Source organism: Camelus bactrianus, chromosome 9 (assembly GCF_048773025.1).
Source record: "Camelus bactrianus isolate YW-2024 breed Bactrian camel chromosome 9, ASM4877302v1, whole genome shotgun sequence".
NCBI classification, from domain to species: Eukaryota; Metazoa; Chordata; class Mammalia; order Artiodactyla; family Camelidae; genus Camelus; species Camelus bactrianus.
Window position 1 is genome coordinate 6,759,804 of NC_133547.1, and position 24,701 is coordinate 6,784,504.

General features: G+C 48.2%; 2 protein-coding genes and 1 long non-coding RNA gene across 16 annotated transcripts in view; 2 read left to right on the forward strand and 1 right to left on the reverse strand.

The window, feature by feature from the left end:
• Positions 1 to 19,415, forward strand: PLEKHA4 (pleckstrin homology domain containing A4). 11 transcript variants are annotated; one of them, XM_045510665.2, is made up of 20 exons: positions 1 to 571; positions 970 to 1,110; positions 2,249 to 2,356; positions 3,811 to 3,883; positions 4,000 to 4,100; positions 4,258 to 4,367; positions 4,940 to 5,155; positions 5,526 to 5,805; positions 6,419 to 6,493; positions 7,352 to 7,399; positions 7,527 to 7,607; positions 7,761 to 7,910; positions 8,692 to 8,790; positions 10,737 to 10,877; positions 11,877 to 11,976; positions 12,048 to 12,124; positions 16,482 to 16,643; positions 18,069 to 18,127; positions 18,535 to 18,647; positions 18,952 to 19,415. In XM_045510665.2, exons 2-20 carry the CDS (start codon positions 1,027 to 1,029, stop codon positions 19,215 to 19,217), a joined length of 2,343 nt encoding a protein of 780 aa, XP_045366621.1. In that variant the 5' UTR covers positions 1 to 571; positions 970 to 1,026; the 3' UTR covers positions 19,218 to 19,415. The 11 variants fall into 11 exon arrangements, with proteins under 11 accessions (XP_045366621.1, XP_010945227.1, XP_045366623.1 ...); XM_010946925.3 differs by having other exon boundaries at positions 1,021 to 1,110; XM_045510667.2 differs by having other exon boundaries at positions 1,021 to 1,110; positions 5,565 to 5,805.
• On the reverse strand, positions 14,554 to 17,603 carry LOC141578574 (uncharacterized). The gene is made up of 2 exons (XR_012508971.1): positions 17,506 to 17,603; positions 14,554 to 14,596 (listed from the first exon to the last, which is right to left on the reverse strand). It is a non-coding gene; the product is annotated as an uncharacterized LOC141578574 (long non-coding RNA).
• Positions 19,378 to 24,701, forward strand: part of HSD17B14 (hydroxysteroid 17-beta dehydrogenase 14) — a 13,834-nt gene continuing 8,510 nt past the window's right edge. For 2 of the 4 annotated variants that reach the window (XM_010946929.3, XM_074369283.1), the window contains exons 1-6: positions 19,382 to 19,518; positions 19,845 to 19,983; positions 20,470 to 20,508; positions 20,621 to 20,703; positions 21,321 to 21,387; positions 24,107 to 24,198. In XM_010946929.3, coding sequence (XP_010945231.1) covers positions 19,896 to 19,983; positions 20,470 to 20,508; positions 20,621 to 20,703; positions 21,321 to 21,387; positions 24,107 to 24,198 — 369 coding nt within the window. In that variant the 5' untranslated portion in view covers positions 19,382 to 19,518; positions 19,845 to 19,895. Of the gene's footprint in view, positions 19,519 to 19,779; positions 19,984 to 20,469; positions 20,509 to 20,620; positions 20,704 to 21,320; positions 21,388 to 24,106; positions 24,199 to 24,701 lie in introns of all 4 variants that reach the window. The other 2 variants (XM_074369282.1, XM_045510673.2) reach the window with 2 other exon arrangements.

Here is a 24,701-nt window from a genome sequence, read left to right on the forward strand (position 1 = left end):
GAAAGTCCAGCAGAGAGGAAAGAGAAACTGGGAGAGGGAGGAAGAGAGAAAATGAGAGGGAGAATCAGAGAGAGGAGGAAACAGCAGATGTAGAGGGCCATACAGAGAGAGAGAGAGAGAGAGAGAGAGAGAGAGAGAGAGGAGATTGAATGTGAGGGAGAGAGAGAGACACAGCAAGACAGAGACGAGGGGAGAGAGAGAGAGAGAACGGGACGGAGACTTAAAAGAAGAGACTCTGTGTCAGAGAAGGATTTGGATGCAAACAGAAAGATTGGAAGAGAAAGTGATATGGGGGTGGGGATGAGAACAAGTAAGGGAGAGACTGGAAGAGACAGAGATTAGAGAGAAAGAGAGACAGGAGAGAGTGGAGAGAGACAATATAAAAGAGAAAGTGTGAGAGGAAGAAGACATCATCAGAGACAAAGAGACAAAAAGGGTGTGAATGAGCAGGTGAGAACTGGGGACGAGGAGAGGCAGCACCTAAGAGACAGAGGAGGAGGGAGACTGTGGCTGGGTGTCCCAGCACCCACCCTGCCCTCTTTTGCCCTCTGTCCTTGGGACCCCGGAGCTGGTAAGTTCCCTGGCTGGGGGGAGGGGCCGCTTGGGTGCACATTCCTGGTGTCCCAGGGCTTGGCAGGGATGGTTTGGGGGTGTCTGTGGGACAGCAGGAGACAGGTAGCTGGGGGCAGCCAGAAAGAGGCAGGGGTTAAGGGGGTCCCGAGCACAGAGAAGGTCAAATTCCTGACCAGAGTGTAGGGGGCAAGAATAAAGAAGCCCCTATTCTCGGTCCCAGGCTGCAGACAGCTGCCCCCTCCCCGCAGCTGCCAGTGCCGCCCACCTCTCTTGGCATCACTCTTGGTATGCGATCCGGGGCCAGGGCCTCCCCCAGCCCCCCAAGCCCCAAACAACAGGCTCTTTCTCCTCTGCCTCCTCTGACCTGCAAGCCCCTGACCCTGTCTCTGTCCCCAGCCGGGTCATCTGCAGAGAGACGCACACAGCCCCTTTCTTTCTCTCCCCAAGCCCTTGATGGAGGAGGGCAGACCTCGGAGCAGCCTCAGCCTGGCCAGCAGTGCTTCCACCATCTCCTCACTCGGCAGCCTGAGTACCAAGGTTCGAGCTTCTTGGTGGGGCTGGGGAGGAGGTGGGGGACTCTGGGCTCCTCTATCTCCTGTATCCAAGCCGTGGTTTAGGTGCCTTCCTAGGGACTCCGGTTGTTAAGAGCAAAGATCTTTAGCAAACTGGGTCTGTCAGCCCTAGAGAGGTCCCAAATTGCCCACCAGCCACCGCTAGGAATTCCAAGGCACTCCCAGCTGTCTCCACCCCTCGTATTTTCCTAATTTGAAGCCGGAGTAACAACCCCACTTGACTCTGGTTGCTAACATAAGGCCGCTCCCCAGCCAAGCCCTCCCCTCTCCCCATACAGGAACTCAGAAGCAGTGGCTATTCTTCTTAGGACTGAGAATTCGTGTCCTATTTCTAGCCCTCCAATCTACCCAGTTCTGAAATCTGACCAGGAAAGCTCCTTCTCCAACAATCAGGCCCCATGAAGCCAGAGATACTTGGGTCCCAAATCATTACCCTCGTCCAAAGTTCAGTGATGACACTCATTTCCTTGTCCTCTGGCCATTCCCTTCACTCATGTCTAGCTTCCCAAGTTCAGAATCCATAGATTTGATCCCAACCTGGGGCAGCGCCATTGCCAAGGAAAGGCATCCTGTGAGAATCAGGCTGATATATCTGTGTGGACCAGGGAGGGGGCTCCATCTATTGGGATGGAGGGATTTGGAGCTCCCCCCAGCACCCTCGACATGGTCACTAAGGGATGTCATTCCCTGGTGCTGGGGTGTCCTTTGATTCCAGCTGGCCCATCACCAAGGACTCAGCATGGAGGTCCCTCCTGATTATGGGGACCTCCCCGGCAGTATTGCCAGTTCAGATCCCGAAAGTTCTACTACATCTCTGGCTCTGGTGGCCAAGGGCATCCTTTCCTTGGCAGTGGATCCTTGATTCCCAGATTCCTTCCCGATTGGCCAGTAGCCTCTTCCTTGCCTCCAAACAGCTCCCTCCACCCATGAAAAGTATCTCTCCACTCTGCAGTACTCACAGGTCCTTCTGATCCCCAAACTCAGCTTCCTCCTTGACCTGATTTCTAAAGGCAGCTGAGCCTCGGGTTGCCTGGGTCCAACTGCACCACCTTTCCAAGCCCATCCCAAGGCCCTGTTCACTTCCTTCCTCCTTCTCTCCTCAGAAGCCCACCCGGGCAGTAAGCAAGGTGCATGCCTTTGGGAAGAGAAGCAATGCACTCAGAAGGGATCCCAACCTCCCTGTGCACATCCGAGGCTGGCTTCATAAACAGGTAGAGCAAGTGGAAGAAGGGAAAGGACATTCCAAGTGATGCTGGAGGCTGTGCCCCTGGCTCTCTGCTGTTTTTCTCCTTCCAAGTCTCTTTTTCTATCACTGCTTCCTCCCTTATTCTGTCGTTGTTTCATTCATTCATTCATTCATTCATTCATTCATTCAATGATCACTTCTTGAATATTTACAATATGCCAAGCCCTGGAGCACGTCATGCAAATAAGACAATCAAGTATCTATAGTACATGCAAGATGGGGGCAGGGCAGGGATGAATAATAAATTCGTATATATCAAGTGGACTCGATTTCACATGGTAGCAAATGAAGCTCTGCGAAGAAATAATACAGAGAGATGTGCTGGAAAGTGGTTGAGAGATGAGAGCTACATTTGACTGTTGGTCAGGGAAGTCATCTCTGAGGAGATGACATTTGAGCTGAAAACTCTAGGTCAAGAAGGAGCCCATTGTGGGGAGAGGGTATAGCCCAGTTGTAGAGCATGTGCTTAGCATGCATGCGATCCTGGCTTCAATTCCCAGTACCTCCATTAAAAATAAAAAATAAAATTTACAATGCAGAAATAGACTCACAGACATAGAAAACAAACTGTGGTTGTCGGGGGTGTAAAGAGAGGAGGAGGGATAGATTAGGAGTTCGGGATTAATAGATACACATTTCTATGTAGAAAATAGATAAACAACAAGGATCTACTGTATAGCACAAGGAACTATACTCAATTTCTTGTAATGAGCTGTAATGGAAAAGAATCTGAAAAAATTTATATGTGTAGTATAACTGAATCACTTTGATGTACACATGAAACTAACATTGTAAATCGACTACACTTCAATTAAAAATAAGAATTAAAAATTAATAAATAAACAAACCTAATTACCTTCTATACTCACATGATCTGATTTATAATTTTAAAAGATCATGCTGCTTTTGTGGGAATGGATGGAAGAGGAGAAGAGGGGCACAAGGCTGGCGATTGAGTAGTTCTGGCAGAGGAGATGGAGAGATGCAGGATTCAGGTTGTGGCTCAGCATCACCTTCCCAGCCTCTCTGGGTCTCACACACCATAATAATTGGACCAAGTCTTCCTATATAAAGCCCCTGCCATGAGTGGTATAGTATCTGTCCCAACCTTCCTGTAACTTCTCAATCCTCAATGATAGATGAGAAAACATGAGGTTCCTAGTGGGGAAATGACTTGCTTAAGTGCAGAGTTTGAAAATGGTGGAGCCAGGAGTCAAACTCAGGTCTGACTGTGTCCAGATTCTGTGTCCCGTCAACTGTAACCCACATGTTTCCCACTCTCCATCTGAATCTGTTGCATCAAACATGTATCTCTGCTTCTCTCCTTTCTCTGGATCTTTGCCCCCAAGTGTCACTGTCTCCATCTCTTTTTTACCTGCTGGCTCTACTCAGCCCTCTGCTCCCACTCTCTCCCCCCAGGACAGCTCCGGGCTCCGGCTCTGGAAACGCCGCTGGTTTGTCCTCTCTGGCCATTGCCTCTTCTATTACAAGGGTCAGTGCCCCAGCTGGCATGGGGTGGGCAGCCCCCCCACCCCGTCACCCTCCCTTTTCTTTAGCTTCTCAGCCTCCAGATCCTTGTGATCCCTGACCCCAGCTCTTCTTTTGCAGACAGCCGCGAGGAGAGTGTCCTAGGAAGCGTCCTGCTCCCTAGCTACAGTATCAGGCCAGATGGGCCAGGAGCCCCCCGAGGACGGCGCTTCACTTTCACAGTGAGTCCGTCCATCCCCCAAGGGTACTAAGGAATTAGGCCTAGGAGCAGACATAGAGCATCCATTATTGGAGATAAGAGACCTTGACTAAGGTGCATGGCAACCTCCTTTTTAAAGGGCCCAAGCGTCCAGGTCCTCCAGCTCTCTCCTCCCTCAGGCGGAGCACCCGGGCATGAGGACCTACGTTCTGGCGGCCGACACACTAGAGGACCTGCGGGGCTGGCTACGGGCGCTGGGCCGGGCCTCCCGCGCGGAGGGCGACGATTGGTGAGTATACGTAAAGGCCACGCCCTGACCCTGTACCTCCAATCTGGGTCTGGCTCATCATCCCAAACTCCTCCCCCTGAGGACCTGCCCCTTCAATGTCCAATCACAAGTCTTCTGGCTAAGGAGACCCCGCCCTTCAGGCCGCAGCTCCAGGGAACTCCAACTCTTCCAATCAGCAAAAAGGCTTTCTCTTGTAAGCTCCGCCCACCATTTTGTCCATCAATATTGCTCACTCTCTGACTTGCTCAGAAGTCTCCACCCTCTGCAGCTGCCTTCTGAACAATATCAGATTCAAAAAAAGAGAAAGCCTCCAGGCTGTCTCTGCCTGCCCCAGTTTTCGACGCGTAGTCAGGGGCATTCGGCCCAGCGACCTGGATGGGCCTTGTGGCCCTGCGCAAGTCACTTCCGCACTCGGGTCTTAGTTTCCCCATCTACAAAATAGGGACAATGATTTATAGTACACCACCTCCTTTGTTTTCTTTGTAGGTCCCTGGGTCCTTATCTGTGAAATGGGAATAAGGGCTGTTATAAGGGTCAAAGGAGTGATGTCTTTTTCCATGCCCATTCGTTAGTGGGCAACCCAGGTCACCTGCACGTCCCCAGCCTGGGGAGGGCCCTGGCGGCCCTGGTGGTCCCCCAGAGGTGAGCAGAGGGGAAGAGGGCCGTGGCTCAGAATCTCCAGAAGTGGCTCGGCTCTCCAGGGGTCGTGGCCGACCCGGGCTGCTCGCACCCAGCCCCACGGCCGACCTGCAGTTTGGACCCCGGATTCGGAGGACGAGGAGCCCAGAGTGAGTTGGATGAGGGAGTCTGGGACCAAAAAGTTCTATAGGGCTGAGCTCCAGAGGAAAAAGTTGGAGGCGTGGCCTAAGAGAAGGGCGGGTCTGTGACTGATTGGAGGCAAGTGCTTTCTCGCGGGTATGTGGATGTGTAGGTGACTTGCTGGGGTTCTTGTGGGGCCAGAGCCTGTCCGGGAGAAGGCCTAAGAAGGGGACGCCACGAAGGCGGAAGTTTTTTAGAATCTTGCTAATAGAGGAGGGTTCTACTCCAGAGGAACAGTGAGACACACTGAAGGGAGATACATCTTGGAGACTAGCTTGATGGCTAGCGGGGTGAGGGGGCTCTAGTTGACCCAGTTCACCTATTTTCTCCTCCCTACAGTCTGTTTACACCCCTCTCTCGCCCTCCCTCCCCTCTGAGCCTCCCCCGGCCCCGTTCTGCTCCTGCACGGAGACCCCCTCCCTCCTCTGGAGATACAGCACCTTCTGCCAGACCGCATACCCCACTGAGTCGCATCGATGTCCGGCCTCCTCTGGATTGGGGTCCCCAGCGCCAGACCCTTTCCAGGCCCCCTACTCCCCGCCGAGGACTCTCCTCCGAAGCTGGAGGAGGAAAGCCCCCCAGAAGTCCCCAGCACTGGAGTCAGGAGACCAGAATACCGGTGAGCTGAGGCAACAGGGTAGGAGACCACATCTCCCTTATGGCCATGGGGCTGTCTTTCCAGGCTGGTCTCTAGGCCATTACTCCTTGAGCATCTTGGGGATTGTAGTTCAGCATAATCACAGCTGGGTTCAGGTGTGAAAGGGAGAGTGAACTTTATCTTCCTTCAGTTCTCAGGGCTGTTTTCAGGCTGGTCTTTGGCCATGACCCCTTAAGCATTATGGAGATTGTAGTCCAGAATATTCTTCTCTAAGACAATACTGAGAAAGCTAGTGTGGATTGCATCTGCCTGTGTCTTCAGTTTTATCTTTCCAAGTTGGTCATCTGCTGTTTTCTCTCAGCATCACGGGATTGTAGCCCAGAAAATCCATAACTAACCACAAACATGAGAGTGAGAGTAAAGTGCAACTTTCATCAGTTCCTGGGACAGTTTTGCCAGGCTTGTCCATTTATTATCATCCTCTGTATCCCTACAGTGTCACACAGCTGGAGAGCAGGCAGTTGAGGCAGTTTTGGGGTCCCAGTTCTGAACCTCAAAGAATCTCCTAAGGCACTTCAATTCTGGACACACACATTCTAATTTCTCAACATCTCTATATCAATATTCCTTCCAGGCCCCTTCTAGTTCCTCCACATATCTCCAGCTCCCCCCGAGACCTCCTGGGACCGGGGCTTCCATGGTTTTACTGGTAGGTATCCTGGGGCACCTTGAATCTGCGATAGCCCCCTCCCTTGCTTTCTTTGCTATGGTGAATGTCATCTCCTGGACTAGTGTGCCTAGAGGAGACAGGGTATGTCAAGGTGCCTGGATAGGTGCTTATATTAAGTTTTCTAGGGCTGTTGAAACCTGGGTGGCATATATATAGAATATCTCTCCATTCGTTCATATAATCTTCTAGGTCTTTGAGTTTTAAAGTTTTTCCATAGAGATTTTGTGTGCTATTAGTTAAGGTAACTCCTAAATTCCTGATCATTTTTATAGTTATTTGAATGATGCATTTTTTCTTCTTTTTTATATTTAAAAATAAATTTGTTTATTTTCTAGTTATTGATGATGTAGATATATGCCATTAATGAAGTTTGTAGCTTCATTTTGCACCTCAATTCTCTTATTTGTTCTAAATACTCTTTGATTCTGTTGGTTTTTCTGGGTAGATGAGCACCTCATCTGTAAACAATGGTGGTTTTGTCATTCCCCTTCCTATCTTTACAGTTTTTGTTTCCTTTGTCTTATCTTATAGCACTGGTCAAGATCTCTAATACTGTAACAGTGGTAGTGAGTGTCCTTGTTTTATTCTCAGTCAAAAAGGAAATGTCTAAGTTTTCTCTATGAATTATAGTATTTGCTATAGCTATTTGGTAGCAGAGCCCATTGGGTCTTCCTAAAGCCAAGAATCTGGCAATTGGTCTACTGAGGTTTGCTAAAGCTTGGAACAAAGCTAACAGGGACAGGGGTGTCTCTCAGTGGAAACAGGGCTCATCTTAGCACTGAGCTACAATAAGGACCTGTTTGGGCATATGACCCCCAATTTTCTCTTTCTCCTCAGCCGGGTCCCCCACTGGACTCAACCTTCCACCAAAGCTTGGAGACAGATGTAAGTTCTCCTTGATCAAACCTTTGCTAAGTTCTCAGAGTTGAGAAGGGAAAGTTTGAGATGGGGGAGTGGACAAGGGGAAGAGCCAGATCTGGTCCATAAATAGCTCCTATTCCCCTTTCTCCAGACTTTGTTGACCAAGTTGTGTGGGCAGGACCGGCTCCTGAGGAGGCTGCAGGAGGAGATAGACCGGAGGCAGGAGGAGAAGGTACAGGGCTCTAGGACAGGGGAGGGACACCTGGCCTCTCCACCTACCCTTAGCCCATCCTGATCCCCAGCATGCCCGGATACAGAAGGATACCTTCTCTTCCTGTGGCTTGGTGTGGTTTCAGAAGTCTAACCACCTTCCTTCTCCATGCAGGAGCAACTAGAAGCAGCCCTGGAATTGACCCGACAGCAGATGGGCCAAACAACCAGGGAAGCTGCAGCTCCTGGAAGGGCCTGGGGGCGCCAGCGCCTCCTGCAGGACCGATTAGTCAGTGTGAGGGCCACTCTTTGTCACCTGACCCAGGTGAGCATCTAGGAAGGGCCATGCCTCCCAAGGGACTCCAGGACTCTACAAGTTGTTACTAAAGTGAACCTGCTCTCAAAGGCTCATGGGAAGGTAGTTCTTGAGAATCCCTCCCTCCCAAATTTTAAACCAATGATCTTGTCCTAGAGGGTGAGGGGCAAGCAGACAAGAAACAACAATATTTAATATAGCCTGGCTTTTAATCTCAGCTCCCACTTATAGTTGCTGTGTGACCTTGGAAAAGTTACTTAACCCCTCTGGGCCTTAGATGACACTTATGTAAACTTGAGATGATAAAAATAATATTGACTTCATAGAGTCATTGTGAAATTTCATAAATATATGTCAATAAATGAATAAATATTTAACACTTATGTGCCTAGTATATGGTAAGCATACTTAGGTGTTAGCTGTAATTATTATCTGTAAAATTGAGACATTAATAGTACCTACTTCAGAAAAATTAGAGAGCTAAGAACAGTACCTGGCACATGGTAAGTGCAGAGGTAATCCAGAGGACTCAGGGGAAGCTGTTATTTGTCTATACTAGAAGTTCATTGGAATGACAGGGTCTATACAAACTCTGGATTTCCCAGTAGTCTGAGCAAAGAGGCCCTTGGGAATTGTAGTCCATTCAATTCCGTTAGGAATTGTAGTCCCCTGGCCCCAAGGCACCAGGGGCCAGGCCACCCTTCCTCTTGCTCAGGTGGTAGGATGAAATGGGGAAAGATCTGGGGGGTGGGCATGCTAACCTTTTGTCTCCCTCTTTCTGGGACCTGAGGAGAGAGAGCGGGTTTGGGACACATACAGCGGCCTGGAACAGGAGCTGGGCACCTTAAGAGAGACCCTTGAGTACCTGCTGCACCTTGGGTCCCCCCAGGTACATCCCTGCCCTAAGCTCCCAATCTCCACCCTCCTCTCTAAGTTCACTTGGAAACCTTTTGGCATTTAAGCCCTGCCCACAGCACCAAGCCCCACCCATTTTATTTAAGCACCTCCCCCTCTGTCTTTTCCTTTCACTTTAAACCTTTTATTGTAGTTAAGACCATGCCCTTCAAGACCTATCTTCAGATTCAGAATCACTCTACCCTCTGGTTCTAAATCTCTCCTCTTATTTCGAAGCCGTGCCCTCAGTGTCAAAACTCCACCCCTCATCCCTGTCCCATCCTGCCAGTTCATCTCTTGCATTCTGCATCCTGACTTTTGCTGTTAAATTTATCTTCTGGAGTCTCCAGTTCTAAATCCAATCTCTTACTTCAAGCCTCACTCCTAAGGTATAAGCCCCATTGCTTAGCCTCAGACCCCCTTCTTCATTCTAAGCCTACCAGTAGAATTTCTAAATCATGTATCTTTAGTTAAAAACTCTGGCTTCTATTATTAAATGCATACTCAAGATTTAAATCCCACCTTCTTCATGCCAAACATCTCCCACTTCTTCCTAAAATCCACCCCTCAACTCTAATCCCCCACCTATTGATGTTAAATATTACTCAGTGCCAGCAATATATGAAAAGAACAATGCATCACAAACCAAATTATGTTTATTACAGGACTGCAAGATTAATTTAACACTTGAAAATAGGTCCATGTACTTCACCACATTTAATAAAATAAAGGAGAAAAACCACATGATCATCTCAATAAATGCAAGAAAAACATTAAACAAATTTAACATCCATTCATGATAAATGCTCTCAGCAAAGTAGGAATAAAAAGAAACTTCCTTAATCTGATAAGGCATCTATAACAAATCTACTGCAAACATTATTATTGGCAGTGAAATATTGAAAACTTTCCCCCAACATTTGGAATAAGACAAGGATGTCCGCTATTGCCAGTTCCAGTCAACATTGTACCAGGGATCCTAGATAGTACAAGTCAGTATGAGAAATAAATCAAAGGTATAAGGACCAAAAAGGAAGAAGTAAAGCTGTTTTTATTTACAGATGACAGAAAGATATGTGTGTAGAAAATCCAAAATAATGTCCAGATAAACTGTTAGAATAAGCAAATCCAGCAAGGTAACTGAATGCAAGGATAATATGCAAAAATCAATTGTCTTCCTGAATGATAGTACCAAACAATTAGAAAAATATATATTTATAAACACTAGTGTTTATAATTAACATAAACAAACTAAATATCTAGGAAGAAATCTAATGAAAGATACGAAAGACATCAATGCTGCAAGCCACATTGAGAGAAATTAAAGAAGACCTACATAAATGGAGAGATATACCATGTTCGTGGATAGGAAAGATACACTAATGTAAAGATATGGTCTCCCCAAATTGATTTCTCCAGTGGAGCTCTTCAATCCCAGTATAAATTCAGAAGCTTTTTTTTTTTTTTGGTAGAAATTGACAAGCTGACTCAAAATTCTATCTGGAAGTGCAAAAGGCCAAGAGTAGCCAAGGGAGCCTCCAAGAACCAAGCTGCAGGAGTAACACAAACTAGATGTCAAGTCTGAGTATAAGGCTACAGTTAATAAGAAGACAGTGTAGTATTAAGCTTAGACAAATGGACCAAAGGAATAGACTAGGGTATTCAGAAACAGACTCACATACATTTATACGGTCACCCATTTATAGTAGAGGTAACACTGCAGAGCAGTATAGGAAAAACAGTGTTCATGATAAATGGTGCAGTTAGTGGGATATCCATATGGAAATGGATATCCACAAATATAGCCCCCATATGCACACAGTCCGTTTATGACTCCATAAGTAAAGCCCAACTGATTTCAGACCCTTTCCATGGCTTATCAACTTGAACCCTCTTTACATCTTCCCACCTTTGAGTAACAAATTCCTTTCCTCTCCCCAGGACAGAGTATCTGCTCAGCAGCAGCTGTGGATGGTGGAAGACACACTGGCAGGTCTGGGAGGCCCCCAGAAACCACCCCCCCACACTGAGCCTGACTCCCCATCCCCTGCACTCCAAGGCGAGGAGTCCTCAGAGAGGGAGGTGAGACTCACACACCTCTTTCCCCATCCCCAGCTTCCTGTCCTATCTGCCCCTGACCCAGCTTATCACCCATTCACCTGTTTCTCTCTCCCTGGATCAGCTAACCAACCTCAGGCAAGTATCCTAAGCTCTGGAAGCCTTTGTTTTCTTATTTCTTATACTATGGTGTGGTCTACTGGTGTGCTGGAGCCAGATCCCAAGACCTCCCAAGATCCAATCGCCTGCATCTTTTCTCAATGTCACATTCAGTTGGTAGCTTGAAACAGATCACAGTGAGGGTATTTAAACTGCAGTAATTGGCAAACACTGCAAACTAGGGCTCTTTCCTACCAGAGAGGCCATTGTTAAACATTTACCAGACATTGCTAATCTTAACCCCTATCTTGCAAGACTCTGTAAGAAGGACAAATTGTAACTAGAAAATGCCTAATATAGAGTAAGCCATCAGGAAGCGGGAGCCACTATGACCATAGCCAGGTAGAGCTGCTGCTGGTCCTGACCATCAGATCATGTATCCGGGAGACTTCAGTTTAGATCTCAGCTCTGCTATCTTTGTGACATTAGTCTTTGTCCTCATTCTCTGAGCCTTAGTTTCCCTACATATAAAAAAGGGATAATAATAGCTGCCTTGTAGATTTACTGAGGGGATTCAATGAGATAATGCTGATAAAGTACTTAGTACCTACCATGCCAGATGCTTAATCATTGCGGAACCTCACACTTATAATGCCTTGCCATGTGCTAGGCACTGTTCTAAATGCCTTATATGCATGAATTAATCCTCATATCAAAAGGTGACATACAGTCCAGAGAGGTAAAGTAAATTGCCCAAGGTCACACAGCCAAAAAAAAAAAAAAAAAAAAAAAGCAGAGCTGAGGGTTGAAAACTAGGTCTAGCTTCTGGTTTTCAATCTTAATCCTACTTATGCTGTGTCTCAGCTGCTTTATGCTTGAGAAATGGTAATCATCATGATGATTTTCCTTTCCTGACTCCTCCAGAGCCTGCCTGAGTCCTTAGAACTGAGCTCACCTCGATCCCCCGAGGCTGACTGGGGGCGGCCCCCAGGAGGCGACAGAGAGCTCGCCAGTCCTCGCTCAGGTGAGTATATGGGGTCGGGCGGGATTTTCTCAGAGTTCTCTGTCCTCACTGGTCCTGTTCTGCTCTTCCAGGTCTTGGATCTCCAAGGGTCTCCCGGGCTTCCAGCCCTGAGGGTCGCCGCCCCCCTTCCCCACAGCCAGGAACCAAGGTAGGCAGTCCATCCCGCTTCCTCAGGTCCATCTTGACCACCACAGAGGAGGTGAGGGAGGGAGCCTTGGGGATATCTGGTGGAAGAGTGTTAGAGGCAAAGGGAACAACGTTTGCAAAGATTCCGAGGCAGAAGTGAGTCTGGCGTGTTGGAGAAAGTAACTAGAAAGCTAGTGCGGCTGGAACAGAGTAACCGAGAGAGGAGGAGACCGGTGCTGATGAGGGCAGAGGGGAAATGGGGGCAGATAGTGCTGGGGCTGTGGTCCAAGATGAGGACTTAGCTTTGACACTGCTTGAACAGGAACCGTGGAGGGTTCTGAGCACAGGGACGTTGCTGTAAGTGGGAACTGGTGGCCTCTGGTGGCCACATGGAGAGCAGTGTGTGTGGACGAGGGCGGAGGCTGGGAAGCAGTGAAAGGGCCGCTGGGAGAGTCCAGGCGCGAGATAACAGTTGTTTGCACCAGGTTCCAAGAAGAGGAGATGTCTAGAGGGAGTCAGGTTCTAGATATCTTGGTTTGCAAACCTTATCCAAAACCCTTGGAACCAGATGTCATTCAAAATGCAAAATTTTGCAGATTCTAGACTGGTACTTTGGTGCCTATGCTCTACACCGAATAAAAGCAGCCGTGGTGTCTGATGCAGCACCATTCATCAAACACATGAATGTTTCCCCAATAAAATGTATGAATATGCATACTAAATTGGATAAAGGCTGTAAATAATATCTCCATTTAAAAGTCAAGTTTATTTTAAAAATAAAGCAATGAATTACTTTCATGAAGGAGTCAGTGCACTAAAAATAGATGGTAAGTATCAGGCGTTTTTTGTTTCTAAGGAAAAGGTTTAGTAAAACATCATGTCACACATCCAAGTACCAAGGAAACCAAAGTACCTAAATATTCACCTGCAGTGAATGCTCATGGCATCTGGTGGCTTGAGGACTCTGGAGACTGGGGTCATTGGTTGGGGCAGCAATGACATCATAAAGCTGGAGTGGGACATTTGGAGCAGGGCCAGGGGTGGGATCCCTGAGGATGAGGCAGATGGCCTTGGTAGAGTTTCTGGCTGTGTCATTTGCTCTTTAACCAAGGGTGTTGTCTGGGCAGTGCCCTTTTAATTGAGTAAACGGGTTAGATTCTCTAGGTTGCTGATAAATACCTACTGTTGGAGGGCAGCAATGAACTGGCCGCCCGTTTCACCATTTCGTCCATGGGGAGATTTCCCCCTGTGTCTCAGCCTCGTCAGCATCGCTGTCACCCTCTCACGTTCCCGAATCTCACACCATGTCAGCAGTTTCTCGGTCCCCGAACCAGTGCCCACCGGGTGAGTCATTGCTGGGTCCGGTAGGAGGTTCCGCTTGTACCTGATCACCTTGGGCAAGAAGAACAAAGTTCAGCTTCATCCTCTTCTCATCAGCGACACCAAATCTGGTTGCTTGCGGACTTAGGGTAAAGGCAGTCCTTTTGTTTTCAGCTGCAGCATTGTTTTCAAGCTTCATCGGAGCCCTAAGTCTGTGTTTGCCTTTGTTTGTGATGGTGTATCAACCTCATCCCAAGTATTCGAAGCTACAAAGGTGGCATCCCTAAAAAGTCTTGGGTCCCGGGTTCCCAAGACCTGAAGCCAGTATGGAGTTTTTCTGGGTTTTTTTAAGGGTGGTATTGGTGGTCATTCTTGCTCTTCATGGAGTGTCAACTCGCATCGTTACAAGCCGTATGTAGAGATGTCATGATTTCTTGTTTGCATAATAATGGTCAGGAAAATCATAGACATGTTCCTAACACCTTAGATGTCAGCTTTTTCCAGGCACTACCAATTGTGGTGTGTGTGTGTGTGTGTGTGTGTGTGTGTGTGTGTCTGTGGTTCCAGTGTGCCCAAGAACAGACCCCCCAAGCCTGGCATCCTTCAAGCCTGTCATTATCCTCTCTCATTGCTGTGGTAACATTTTAGTAGGCAGACAACATCACTCAGAAGCCATTTTATCCACTGTATACATTTTTTTGCAGCACTGAGTTTCCTTCTGATATCTTAGCAAACCCATCAGTATAATTGATGACCGGCTGCTGCTTTGCCACCCCAGATCTTCAGGTATTTTAAGTCATATGTTGCCAGTCATAGGTTCATGATCAATTTTCCAGTCTTCATGGAATATTCTAGCTTGTTTCATGACCAAAAGCCTGCAAGACCATCCGGTTACCTTCAGATCTTCATGTTTTGCTCAGGGCAGAGTTTCCTGTCATCAGTTCCTGGTATCACTGTCAGAGTACAGCTTTCACAACCACTCTTTCTGTTTTCATCGCATCACATCTCGAGGGTCTTTTTCAGTGAGATGTCCCAGCAGACGCTCCTCGATCCTCTTCCTGATGTGATTTTACTTTCTGAGCTCTTGGAAGTGACAAGATGTTTCTGTTCATTTCATTTCACTCTCCTTGTGGCTATTTTTGGCATTTTATGACATCTTCAGAGAGCAATCAAACTAGAAAATCAAAACAAAAAGCAAGAAAATAGCAATTGACATCAGAGGCTCGGATGATGGAGGGTGTGCGGAGACTTGGGGGATGCCGTCCATCACGACCACCAGGTGGATAACAGCACCGACTTAGAAAAACAAACATCGGCTGTAAGATTGCTGTTTATTTTTGGAGTGGCAAATAAGAGATTTGGGGAACTGATTCTGAAGGTGGCGCTAACAAGATTTCCTGGCCGATGAGAGGTGGGGTGTGAGGACTCAAGAATGACTAGAAGGTTCTTGGCCTGAGCATCTGGAAGGAGGGAGTTACTGAGCATCCGGAAGGAGGGAGTTAGCAGGCAGGAGATGGGGAGGGATTTGGGTGGATGGAAGGTGGGGAGTTCCGGTTTGAATATGTTAATTAACTTCAAGCTGCCTATTTGGCATTGTTCCCATTGGCGCTGGGGTGGCCCCTGGCCTCTTGTGGATTGGGTTTTGTCTGGGCACTGTGGTTCCTGAGCTGAATCAGACCAGATCTCAGGCACTGAAGAGCTTCAGACATAAACACTGCCAGAAGAGAGGGAGGCATGTGCTAATATGGGGAAAGCACAAAGCATTGGCGCCATTACAGAGCAGCTCCTGGGCAGCCTGGGCATGTTGGGGATGGTTTCCTGGAGGCAGAGAGACCTTGAAGAGTGAGTTAGAATTTATTAGTGGGGAAGCAGGGAAAGAGCTGGTGCCAATGTCCAGACTGAGGTGGGGATTTAGGAAGCCTCTGCTAGCCTACAGGCTGCCTTTTTTGTGAATTAGAGACAGATGCCCCTTCTGCAGGGGCTGGCTTGGTCAATGTGATGCAGGAAAAACAGATGTGTGGCGTGAGGAGGGCTGTGTCCCAGGCTTCAGTTGAGCCCCTGGGACATGCCCTGCCAAGTGTGGGTCCTTGGCTTCGCACAGGAAAGAATTCAAGAGCGAGTCCCAGTTGAGTTAAGGTAGATTTATTCAGAGAGATACATTAAAAGGCAAGAGAAAGGCCACAAGGTGTGGGGGTTGGGTGCTCAGATTAAAAGTAGGTACACCCTCCTTAGACAGAGTGTGGGCCATCTCCGAAGAGGGAGAGAGGGCAGCGGCTGCGAGGCACCCTGTTGCCAGTTTTTATGGGCTTGGTGGCTTCATATTGCTAATAAGTGGAAGGACCAATCTAACTAGCCTGGGGAAGGGGCTGGGATTCCCAGGAACTTGGCCATTTCCCACTCTTTGACCTTTTGTGGCTAGCCTTGGGACTGTCATGGCGCCTGTGGGCATGTTATTCACCATGTTAATATTTTACAATGAGCATATAATGAAGCTGAAGTTCTACTAGAAGTCAAATCTCCTGCCATCTTGAGCCTCAGAGCCTACTGGGGGTTGAATCTTCCACTGTTAATTGCTGTATCATTCCTTGAATGGCTGTGCCCTGCCCCCTTCCTGTCTCAAATGGAGGGCACCGTCCTTGGGCAGTGTGCAACTGGTACAACTGCACATGGTCTCTGGGGAGCACAGAGCACTGGCCTCCAGAATGCTGTCCATCAACTGAAAGGTTGTTCAGTTCAGGTCAAGGAACATCTCAGACCCTTCTTGAGTGCCAGACTCTACAAGGCAAGGTCCTCAGCCCAGTCCTTTTTTTAAAACTATTTTTTAGGGTGGAGGTAATTAGGTTTATTTATTTTTAGAGGAGGTACAGGGGATTGAACCCAGTACCCTACCACCTGAGCTATCCCCTCCTGCCAGTCCCTGTTTTCATGGCAGAGGGACAGGTGTAGAAAGATTCAGCGGTGAACTTACTGGAAAGGGCAAGACAGGAGACTGAAAGGTTTGGGGAAGAGAGAAAACGGAGGCCAAGGTTGGAGTCTCCAGATGTTTCTCATCTCCCCAGGTCCCCCTGGCCCGGCCCCGGATGAGCGCTCAGGAGCAGCTGGAGAGAATCCGCAGAAACCAGGAATGTGGACGGCCTCTCCCCCGCCCGGCCTCCCCCCGGCTCCTCACCCTGGGGAGGACACTATCCCCAGCCCGACGCCAGCCTGATGCAGAACCAAAAGTGAGGGGCACAGTGGGGAGGCAGTGAGGTGGCAGTGGGTCCTCTGTTCCCCCTTGGAGCCTCAGTTTGTCTCTCTGTAAAGTGGAGCTGTTTCCTACCTCCTTACCCAGAATAGATTTCCAGATTTACCTGCCCTGTACCTGTGCTGAAGTCAGCATCCTGGCTCCCTTAATGGGGGGAGGACAGGGTGGGATGGGGTGGGGTGGGCCAGAGACTACATCGCCACCTCACCAGCATTCTCCCTCCTAGGGGGGAGGGTCATGGGTCTGGGTTGGAAGCCCAGTTTTCTTTTTCAGTTACTATCTGTTGTCAAAGGCAAAAAAAGAAAAAAAAAAATTGAGCAAGTAAAGAAATCAATTTTATTCACACTGTTGCAATGAGGAACACACACCAGATCCAAAGGTCAGAATGTCTGAGCAGGATGGTTTCACCTTGGACTTTTCTAGGGAGGAATTAGATCAGTCATAGGTGGGGTGATTTTACAGTTGGGATTGTTTTTGTAAGCAGGAGGCATCTCAGTCAGGGGAACACCAAATGTTTATCTCTATGTCTAGCTAGTTTTGACAGGACAAGGAGTTCAGCTAATCATTTATGGCAAAGGGATGTGAATTCGGAAGATCTGATTCTCCCTTGTCATAGGTAAACAACGGTGGGGTGTCATCTGTAAGTCTTGTCAATGAAAATTCAATTAAAATCAGGAAGAAAAAAGAATTTTCAAATGGAGGATTGTAAACCAGGTGACTGACTCAGAAAGCTTTGAGAACTGTTCTGCCTGTTAGAAGTCAAAGGCACGCTCATATACATTTTCGAGACAAAGGATAGTACATCAATATGATGTATTCATATTTTACGTAAAACTCACCAGGGATGCATAGTCCAAGTAAGCATGCACAAAGCCAGCTGCAAGTCTCTGTGATCCCCTATGGAGATGGGAACGGATGTTATTCATTTAAGAAGTTACATTGCTAAGCACCGGAAGATGGGGAGGGAGGGGGGATTGCTCTTTACTATGAACCAATCACTCTCATCTCTGAGGAGCTCTGGTTGATGTGTAACACAGATGCACACTGCTTATTATGGAAGGAGGGAGGAGGCCCAAACAAACACACAGAGGGAATTTTATGTTTAATTTTTCTTGTCCTGTCTTAAAATAGAAATTTCATCAATCTTATCTTAAGTCATACGGAGAAGAAGGGTTCTTTGCAGTAAGCATGCTTCCCAGAACACAAGAATGTGTGTGTGTGTGTTTGGGGCAGGGGGCTGATTTTCCTAACTCTCCCTGTTTTCCAGGAACTCAGGTAAAGTTAAAAATTGGCAGTGTGTTTGGGGCAATTCTATCCCCTCTCTGAGCCCCCTTCACTTCACCCTCAAAATGAGAACATGAGGACTTCCGTGAGGAATTCTAATGCCCCAATTCCTTTGTAGCCTGTCCTGGGACACTCAGTCGCCCAGAAATGGCTCAGAAGCTCCGGGTCCTGGAGCAGGTAAGGAACTGGAGAGCGGGGCAAAGAGCAGGGAAATCAACAAAGGGAAGAAGACTAGCATTACTATTGTCTCCTGAGTACTCCCCAGTACTAAAGAATAGATCACAGAACCTTTTAGAGACGCTTGAGTTCCTGGGGAATCAGAAAGCCGTAGTTCGCTGAGAGAACTGCAGTTCCTAGGTGAATGTCAAACTTTACCCCTATTTTAGGAAATAGGGGGTAGTTTTCTGGCAACTGGACTACAAATCCCATAATGCACGCGGGCTTTTAAAAAGAGGGTCTTGCAATATTTAAAATCCTTTATAGCCACGTGTTAGGGACTACAGCTCCCAGAAGGACACGCGCGGCACTGTGGTCCTTACTGTACAGGCTAATTATACAAGCCCCTCAAATCTTCTTTTTTCTAGCCCGAGGAACACCATCCCTTATTTGCCGACATCCGAAGGTCACCGCGAGCGAGTTCTCAGTCTCTCTCAAGCCCTGGCCACTGAGGCGTCACAGTGGCACAGAATGATGACAAGTGAGAATGGGCTGGAAGGTTGGGCTCTTGGTTTCTAGGAAACAGGGAGTCGGAGGCCTGGGATCCTAGGTTCTCGTGGGGAGGGATCTGAAGACTGCTGGGATTCCTTTGTCTTGATGAAGAAAGCTGGACAGGACTTGGGAGTTCTACATTCCAGTAGGAGGAGACCGGGGTCCAGGACTGCTGGGTCTAGGGGAGGAGAGGACTGGGAGCCCGGACTCCTAAGTCTGAGAGGAAAGGTCTGGGGGTCCGGTCATCTGGGTACCAAAGTTTGCCATTATCATTCCCCATTCGTCCTTTCCAGGTGGAAATGTGGACTCTCGAGGTGACCCTCTTCCCCCTGCGCCGCCGCCTCCGTCAGACCCCACGCTCCAGGTGTCCTCGCCCCCAAGATCTCCTCCAGTGACTGATTTCCGCTCCACGAGGTTCTCCCGGGGAGGTGGTGGTGGGCGCGATGCAGGCCCCACCTCCTGGGAGGCCAACTGGGATTCCGGGGCCGCCCCTCCCGCCCTAATCCAAGACGAGGGGGCGTGGCCTCTGCGAGTCACTCTGCTGCAGTCCAGCTTCTGACCCACCCAAACGCGACAGCCAATCAGAGCGTGAGGGCGTGGCCTGACGGTACCGCCCCGAGATCTGGACCGCCTCCCCGCACCTCCGGGCGTGATCTGGTCCCATGACCTAGAAGGGGAGTAGTTTTCTGAGGCCAAAGTTTGGTTTTCCCAACACTTGTCCAAATTTGAATTAAAACTTAGAAACTTTAGTCAATAACTTTGTGTCTGTTTGGGATTGTGACACTGATGTCTCTGAGAGGTTGAGCTGGAGTCGTGGAGTTCTGGGTCCCCAAGGAAGAGGGGACAGGGGCCCCAGGCTTGTAAGTCTGAGGAAGGAGGGAGCTCGGGATCTGGATTACTGGGTCTGAGGAAGAAGGGGGCTGGGGACCCGGATTCCTGGGTCTGAGGGAAGGGAGGATTAGGGACCTGGACATTTGAGTCCAAGGGTAGAGGGGGCCAGACGCCAGGAATCCAGAGTTTGAGAGGGGAGGGATTTGGGGGCCTGGATTCCCGGGTCTGAAAGAGGAAGGGGCCCGGGCCAAGCTTCCAAGCTGCTAGCTTTCCTGGCAACGCCCCTTCAGGGTCGGGCTTCCAGGGTCCAGCCCCTATTTACGGTTCAATCACACTACCTCACCTGACTTCGGAGGTGGATAGAAGCCCGGAGTGAGTGACAGAGGGAGAGACGGTCTACTGCGGAATGGCATCGGGAACGCGCTATGCCGGGAAGGTGGTCGTCGTGACAGGGGGCGGGCGCGGCATCGGAGCAGGGATAGTTAGAGCCTTCGGTGAGTGGGGTCTGGCTGGCTCTAAATATTGAAGTCTGGGAGAAGAGGGACCCCTGGGGGGTTAGTGGGTGTGGGAAGGAGTATTTTCTGTACTGGAATGTAGATTCTTACCTTACGAAATCTAATTTGCAAAGTTAACGAAGACTTAGGGAGTGGTAGCCTGGGGCCTGAGATTTTGGCGCATTTCCAATCTCCATTGCATCTCTTTCTCTGGGTCTCAATTATAGCTACAAAGCGGGTCTTGCAGGTTTAGGGTTTACTCTGAAACCAGGGTTGGGGGGCTCGGGAACCCCAGCAGGCACCTGGAGTAGCCAAGGAGAATAGGTGTCCAGGCTTCTGCCTTTGTCCTAGGGGGATCATCATGAGACTTTGGGGTCACTAGGAGAGCAAGGGGGAGACAGTCCCCACTCCAGGTGGCCACAAGAGGACAGCAGAAGCCTTTGCCAAATTCTGCTTTGGTATAAACTGTTCCCTTCCTATTCTCAGCGGAAAGCGGCGCCCAAGTGGTTATCTGTGACAAAGATGGTGAGTGAGGGTCCCTCATTCCTTACCCCCAACCCCTCCTCCTTTAGATCCAGAAGGAATCCAGGCCGCCAGGCCCCTCCTACCTCAGACCCCAGCCCTTCTCTTTCTGCAGAGTCCAGGGGTCAGGCTCTGGAGCAAGAGCTTCCTGGAACTGTCTTTCTCCTCTGTGATGTGACTCAGGAGGAAGATGTGAAGGTGAGCGTATTTTCTGTCCCTACCGTCCCCCTACCCCATCTTCAATTTCTCTCTCTCTCTTTAGCTTTGTGCTCTTCCAGGCTTTTGCACATGCTGTTCCCTCTACCTTGTCCTCTTCTCCTGGCTACATTGTACTGATCCCAAAGGTTTCAGCTCAATATCATTTCCCTAATTCCCCAAGAATTTCCCCAACTCTGCTGGCCAGGTTCTGTGTCTCCTGGGAAGAGTCTCCTTTATCTCCCACTCCTTCAAGGCTTGTCACACTTGTCGCATGGAGTGGAACCAATAAATTCTTCACTGAAGTTCTCCTCTGAGAGATTTTCTCTTTCTTTAGTGTTTCTATCCCTTCCCTTTAGTGGAATCTCTGACATCTGCCCTTCACTCTCACCCGGTCCCTGGGTTTCTGGAGTAATGACTGCCATGTGAATGTCACCAGATCTTTGGTCCCTGGCACCCCTGACTTCCAGTCTCCTCTTCTCCTGCCATGCCTGGTGATTCTGGGAGGGGTCCCCCACATCTGGTTCCTGTCCCCTCAGCTGTGAATCTAGCCTCCCATCCTTGCCTTATTTTTGGGAGCCCGGTTGCAAACACCGCTCACTCACAGTCTTTCTCCTCAGACGCTCATTTCTGAGACTGTCCGCCGTTTTGGCCACCTGGATTGTGTAGTCAACAACGCCGGCTACCGTAAGTTGTGAGGCCCAAGGGCCATTCTCCACTGGTGTCGACCGACCTCGTGGCTTCCCACCCCATTTCTGGCTCTGTTCAATCCCTGTAGCCTCAGTGTCTTATCTACAAAGTGAGGCTGATGGCCCTTCTCATTTTTTTCCCTGAGAAGACATACTCTCAGCTCATGGTTTATTGGGCTTGGTGTAGAGGCTTTGAAGGGAACTTGCCATCAGCGTGATGACTGCCCTTCATAAGAATGCCTCACTTTGGTAAACCGAGGCTCAGAGAGGTGAACTGATTGGACTAAGGTCACGCAGCAAGGCCATGGTAGAAAGAAGCCTCTCTTACTGGCTGTGCAACTTCGAGCAATTGACTTACCCTCTCTGAGCTGCACTTTCCTTCTCTTGTAAGAATTTAAAGAGGTGACAGATACTAGCTCAGCCTTTCTCTCTGTGTCCTTTAGCCATTCAAAAGATATTTATTGAGCATGTACTATGCCCCATATTCTGTCCTAAGGACTGCGGATTTAACAGTGAACAAAATAGACCAAATATTCCTGTCCACATAGGATTCACATTCTAGAGTAGGGAAATAGACAAGAAAAGATGAATGCTTTTTTTAATCTTGATTTTAATTTTTTAATTTTTATTTTTTTTGGATTGAATATCTAGATTTATTTATGATTATTCAATTATTTAAATAACTTATGTATAAATACTCAAGTATTCAAATAGTTTGTAGCAGTGCCTTTTTAAAACACATTTATTGTCATATGGTTGTTGTACAGTAAACTACACTTATTTCAAATGTACAATTTGATGGATTTTGATAGATGTACACATCAGTGAAACCACTACCACAATTAAGAGAGCTAACATTTCCATCACACCCCAAGAGGTACAATTTTTGAATTCCCAATTTATCCTTTCCCACCCTCTTTACCCCCAAGACAGATAGGGCTAATCCTCATTATTTGCAGATTCCATATTTGCAAATTCACCTGCTGTGTGGGGCGTGGGGGAGGGGGTGTCTTGTAACCTCCGAATCAGTCCTCACTGTGCTTTCCTGGTATTCTCGGACATACGCGGAGAGGCAAACATGTGAGATGCCCACAGCAATTTTTCCAGCTAAGTCCAAACACGGTGATGTTCTGCCCTCTGGGTTCAGTTCTCAAACAAAGAGATACCCAGAGGAGGGAGACCGGATAGGGCAGGTAAGGAGCTTGCTCTCTGTCCAGCTGGGTGGGTTTGAATCCCAGCTCTGGCAGCCGTGAGTAGGACTGCCTCAGGCAAGTCACTTCAAACTCCTGAACCTCCTTTGCAAAATAAATAAAATAGAGTTTACCAGTATGGGTTGTTTTTAGGATTAAAGATTATAGTCCATGTTAGATTGCCACACAGCTATATACATAAACATATGTACATATGGACTGACACACATATGTCCTGTCTTATCTGTTGACGCTGCTTTAACAGAAATACCAAAGACTGTGGTGGCTTAGACCAAGGACATTTATTTCTCACAGTAATGGAAGCTGGGAGGTCTCAGATCAAGGTGGAGGCAGATGCAGTGTCTGCTGTAGGCCTGCTTCTTGCTGGGGCCTCACATGGTGGTGGAAGGGGCAAGGGACCTCTCTGGGGTCTCTTTTATGAGGGCACGAATCCCATTCAAGAGGGCTCCATCCTCGTGCCCTAATCAGCTCCCACAGACCCCCTGCTTTGGAACACCATCACATTAGAGGTTAGGATTTCAACATAGGAGTCTTGGTGAGGGACAAAAACATTCAGTCCACATGTATATATTATTATGTATATTGTATGCACATATTTTCCCTAGGAGCAATGGGTCAGTATTCACCAATTCAGTGTCCACTGCAAGTTTATAGACTATGGGTGCCTTAAATGACGAGAGTCAATTGAATACATTGGCATGTCCAGTAGTGATAAAGGCTATGATGAAGAATTAAGCTGACTGAGGGCTCAGAGAATGAAGGGGCTGTTTTGGACGAGGATCCCAGGCGGATTCTCTGAAGGTGTTTGGTCTATTTTGTTCCCTGAAGGAAGCAAGGCCACAAACTCTGGGTGTCTAGGGGAGAAATAACCCAATATTTCTTTAACTTTCCATCATGTTGTTTCCGACCTCTCTGTCCCCTTATCCACTTAACTCCTAAAGCCTTTGGAAGGTTCAGGGTCCATTTTTTCCATAGTCTGTCTTTTCTCCTGTTCTCACTCCTACCTTTCCAGCTTTTTTCCTTCTGAATGTGGATTTTTCTGTCCTGCCATCCTCCCACCTCCTACTGTTTATTAGATAACCAGAACATTATAGTGCAAAGCGTCTGGCACGAATATTGACTTGTGAAATTTCTAAGCCCAAGAACAAAGTGTTACTCTCATTCTGTATTTTTTGGTGGTGGTGGGGTAATTAGGTTTGTTTGTTTATTTGTTTGATGGAGGTATTGGGGATTGAACCTAGAGCCTCGTGCATGCTAAGCATGCGCTCTATGCCTGAGCTATTTATTATCTTCCCTCAGCAAACCACATCGTCTTAATCCAATTGTGAGACTCCTGTTTGAGAGACCACCATACAACCTCCTGATCTTTTCAGGATCACTGACCCTCTTGTTTGTCACCCACCATCCTATGCCCACCCCCAACCCCATGCCTATTTCCCTTCCCTGTTTTCTTGTCTTCAAGGCTCCCTCATCCTCATCTCTGCTCTCTCCCACCCTCACCCTTAGATCCACCTCCGCAGTGGCCCGAGGAGACCTCCGCCCAGGGCTTCCGGCAGCTGCTGGAGCTGAACCTGCTGGGGACATACACCCTGACCAAGGTGAGGGCTGGGGCCACAACAGTCAGGCCCAGGTTGTCAGACCCACTTTGTCGCAAAGCCAAATTTTTTTTGTGACTTGCTTTGATCTTATTCCCAAAGGACTCCCATTTTTTTTTTGTCAATGAATGCAAATGAATGCGTGCAAATCCCTGCATTCCTCAAAGACTAGCTGTTGTAGGAACAGAACCCCCTCTTCTTAGGAACCTTCCAGAGTGGTGTGAGGGTACTGGTGTGGGATGTTGACAATATGGAGGGAAGGGTTGGGACCAGAGTCAGTCAGAGAGAGTTCCAGTTTTGCCACCTACTGAATAGTTATTAGGAGCAAAGAGCATCTCCCTCTTCCTCAACGTCTTTCCTCTGAATCTTCCCATAATTGGGTAATTAGGTTGATTTATTACTTTACTATGTATTTATCGAATGGAAGTACTGGGGATTGAACCCAGGACTTCTCTGCATCTTAAGGCACCTGCTCAACCACTGAGCTACACCCTCCTCCCCCTGCA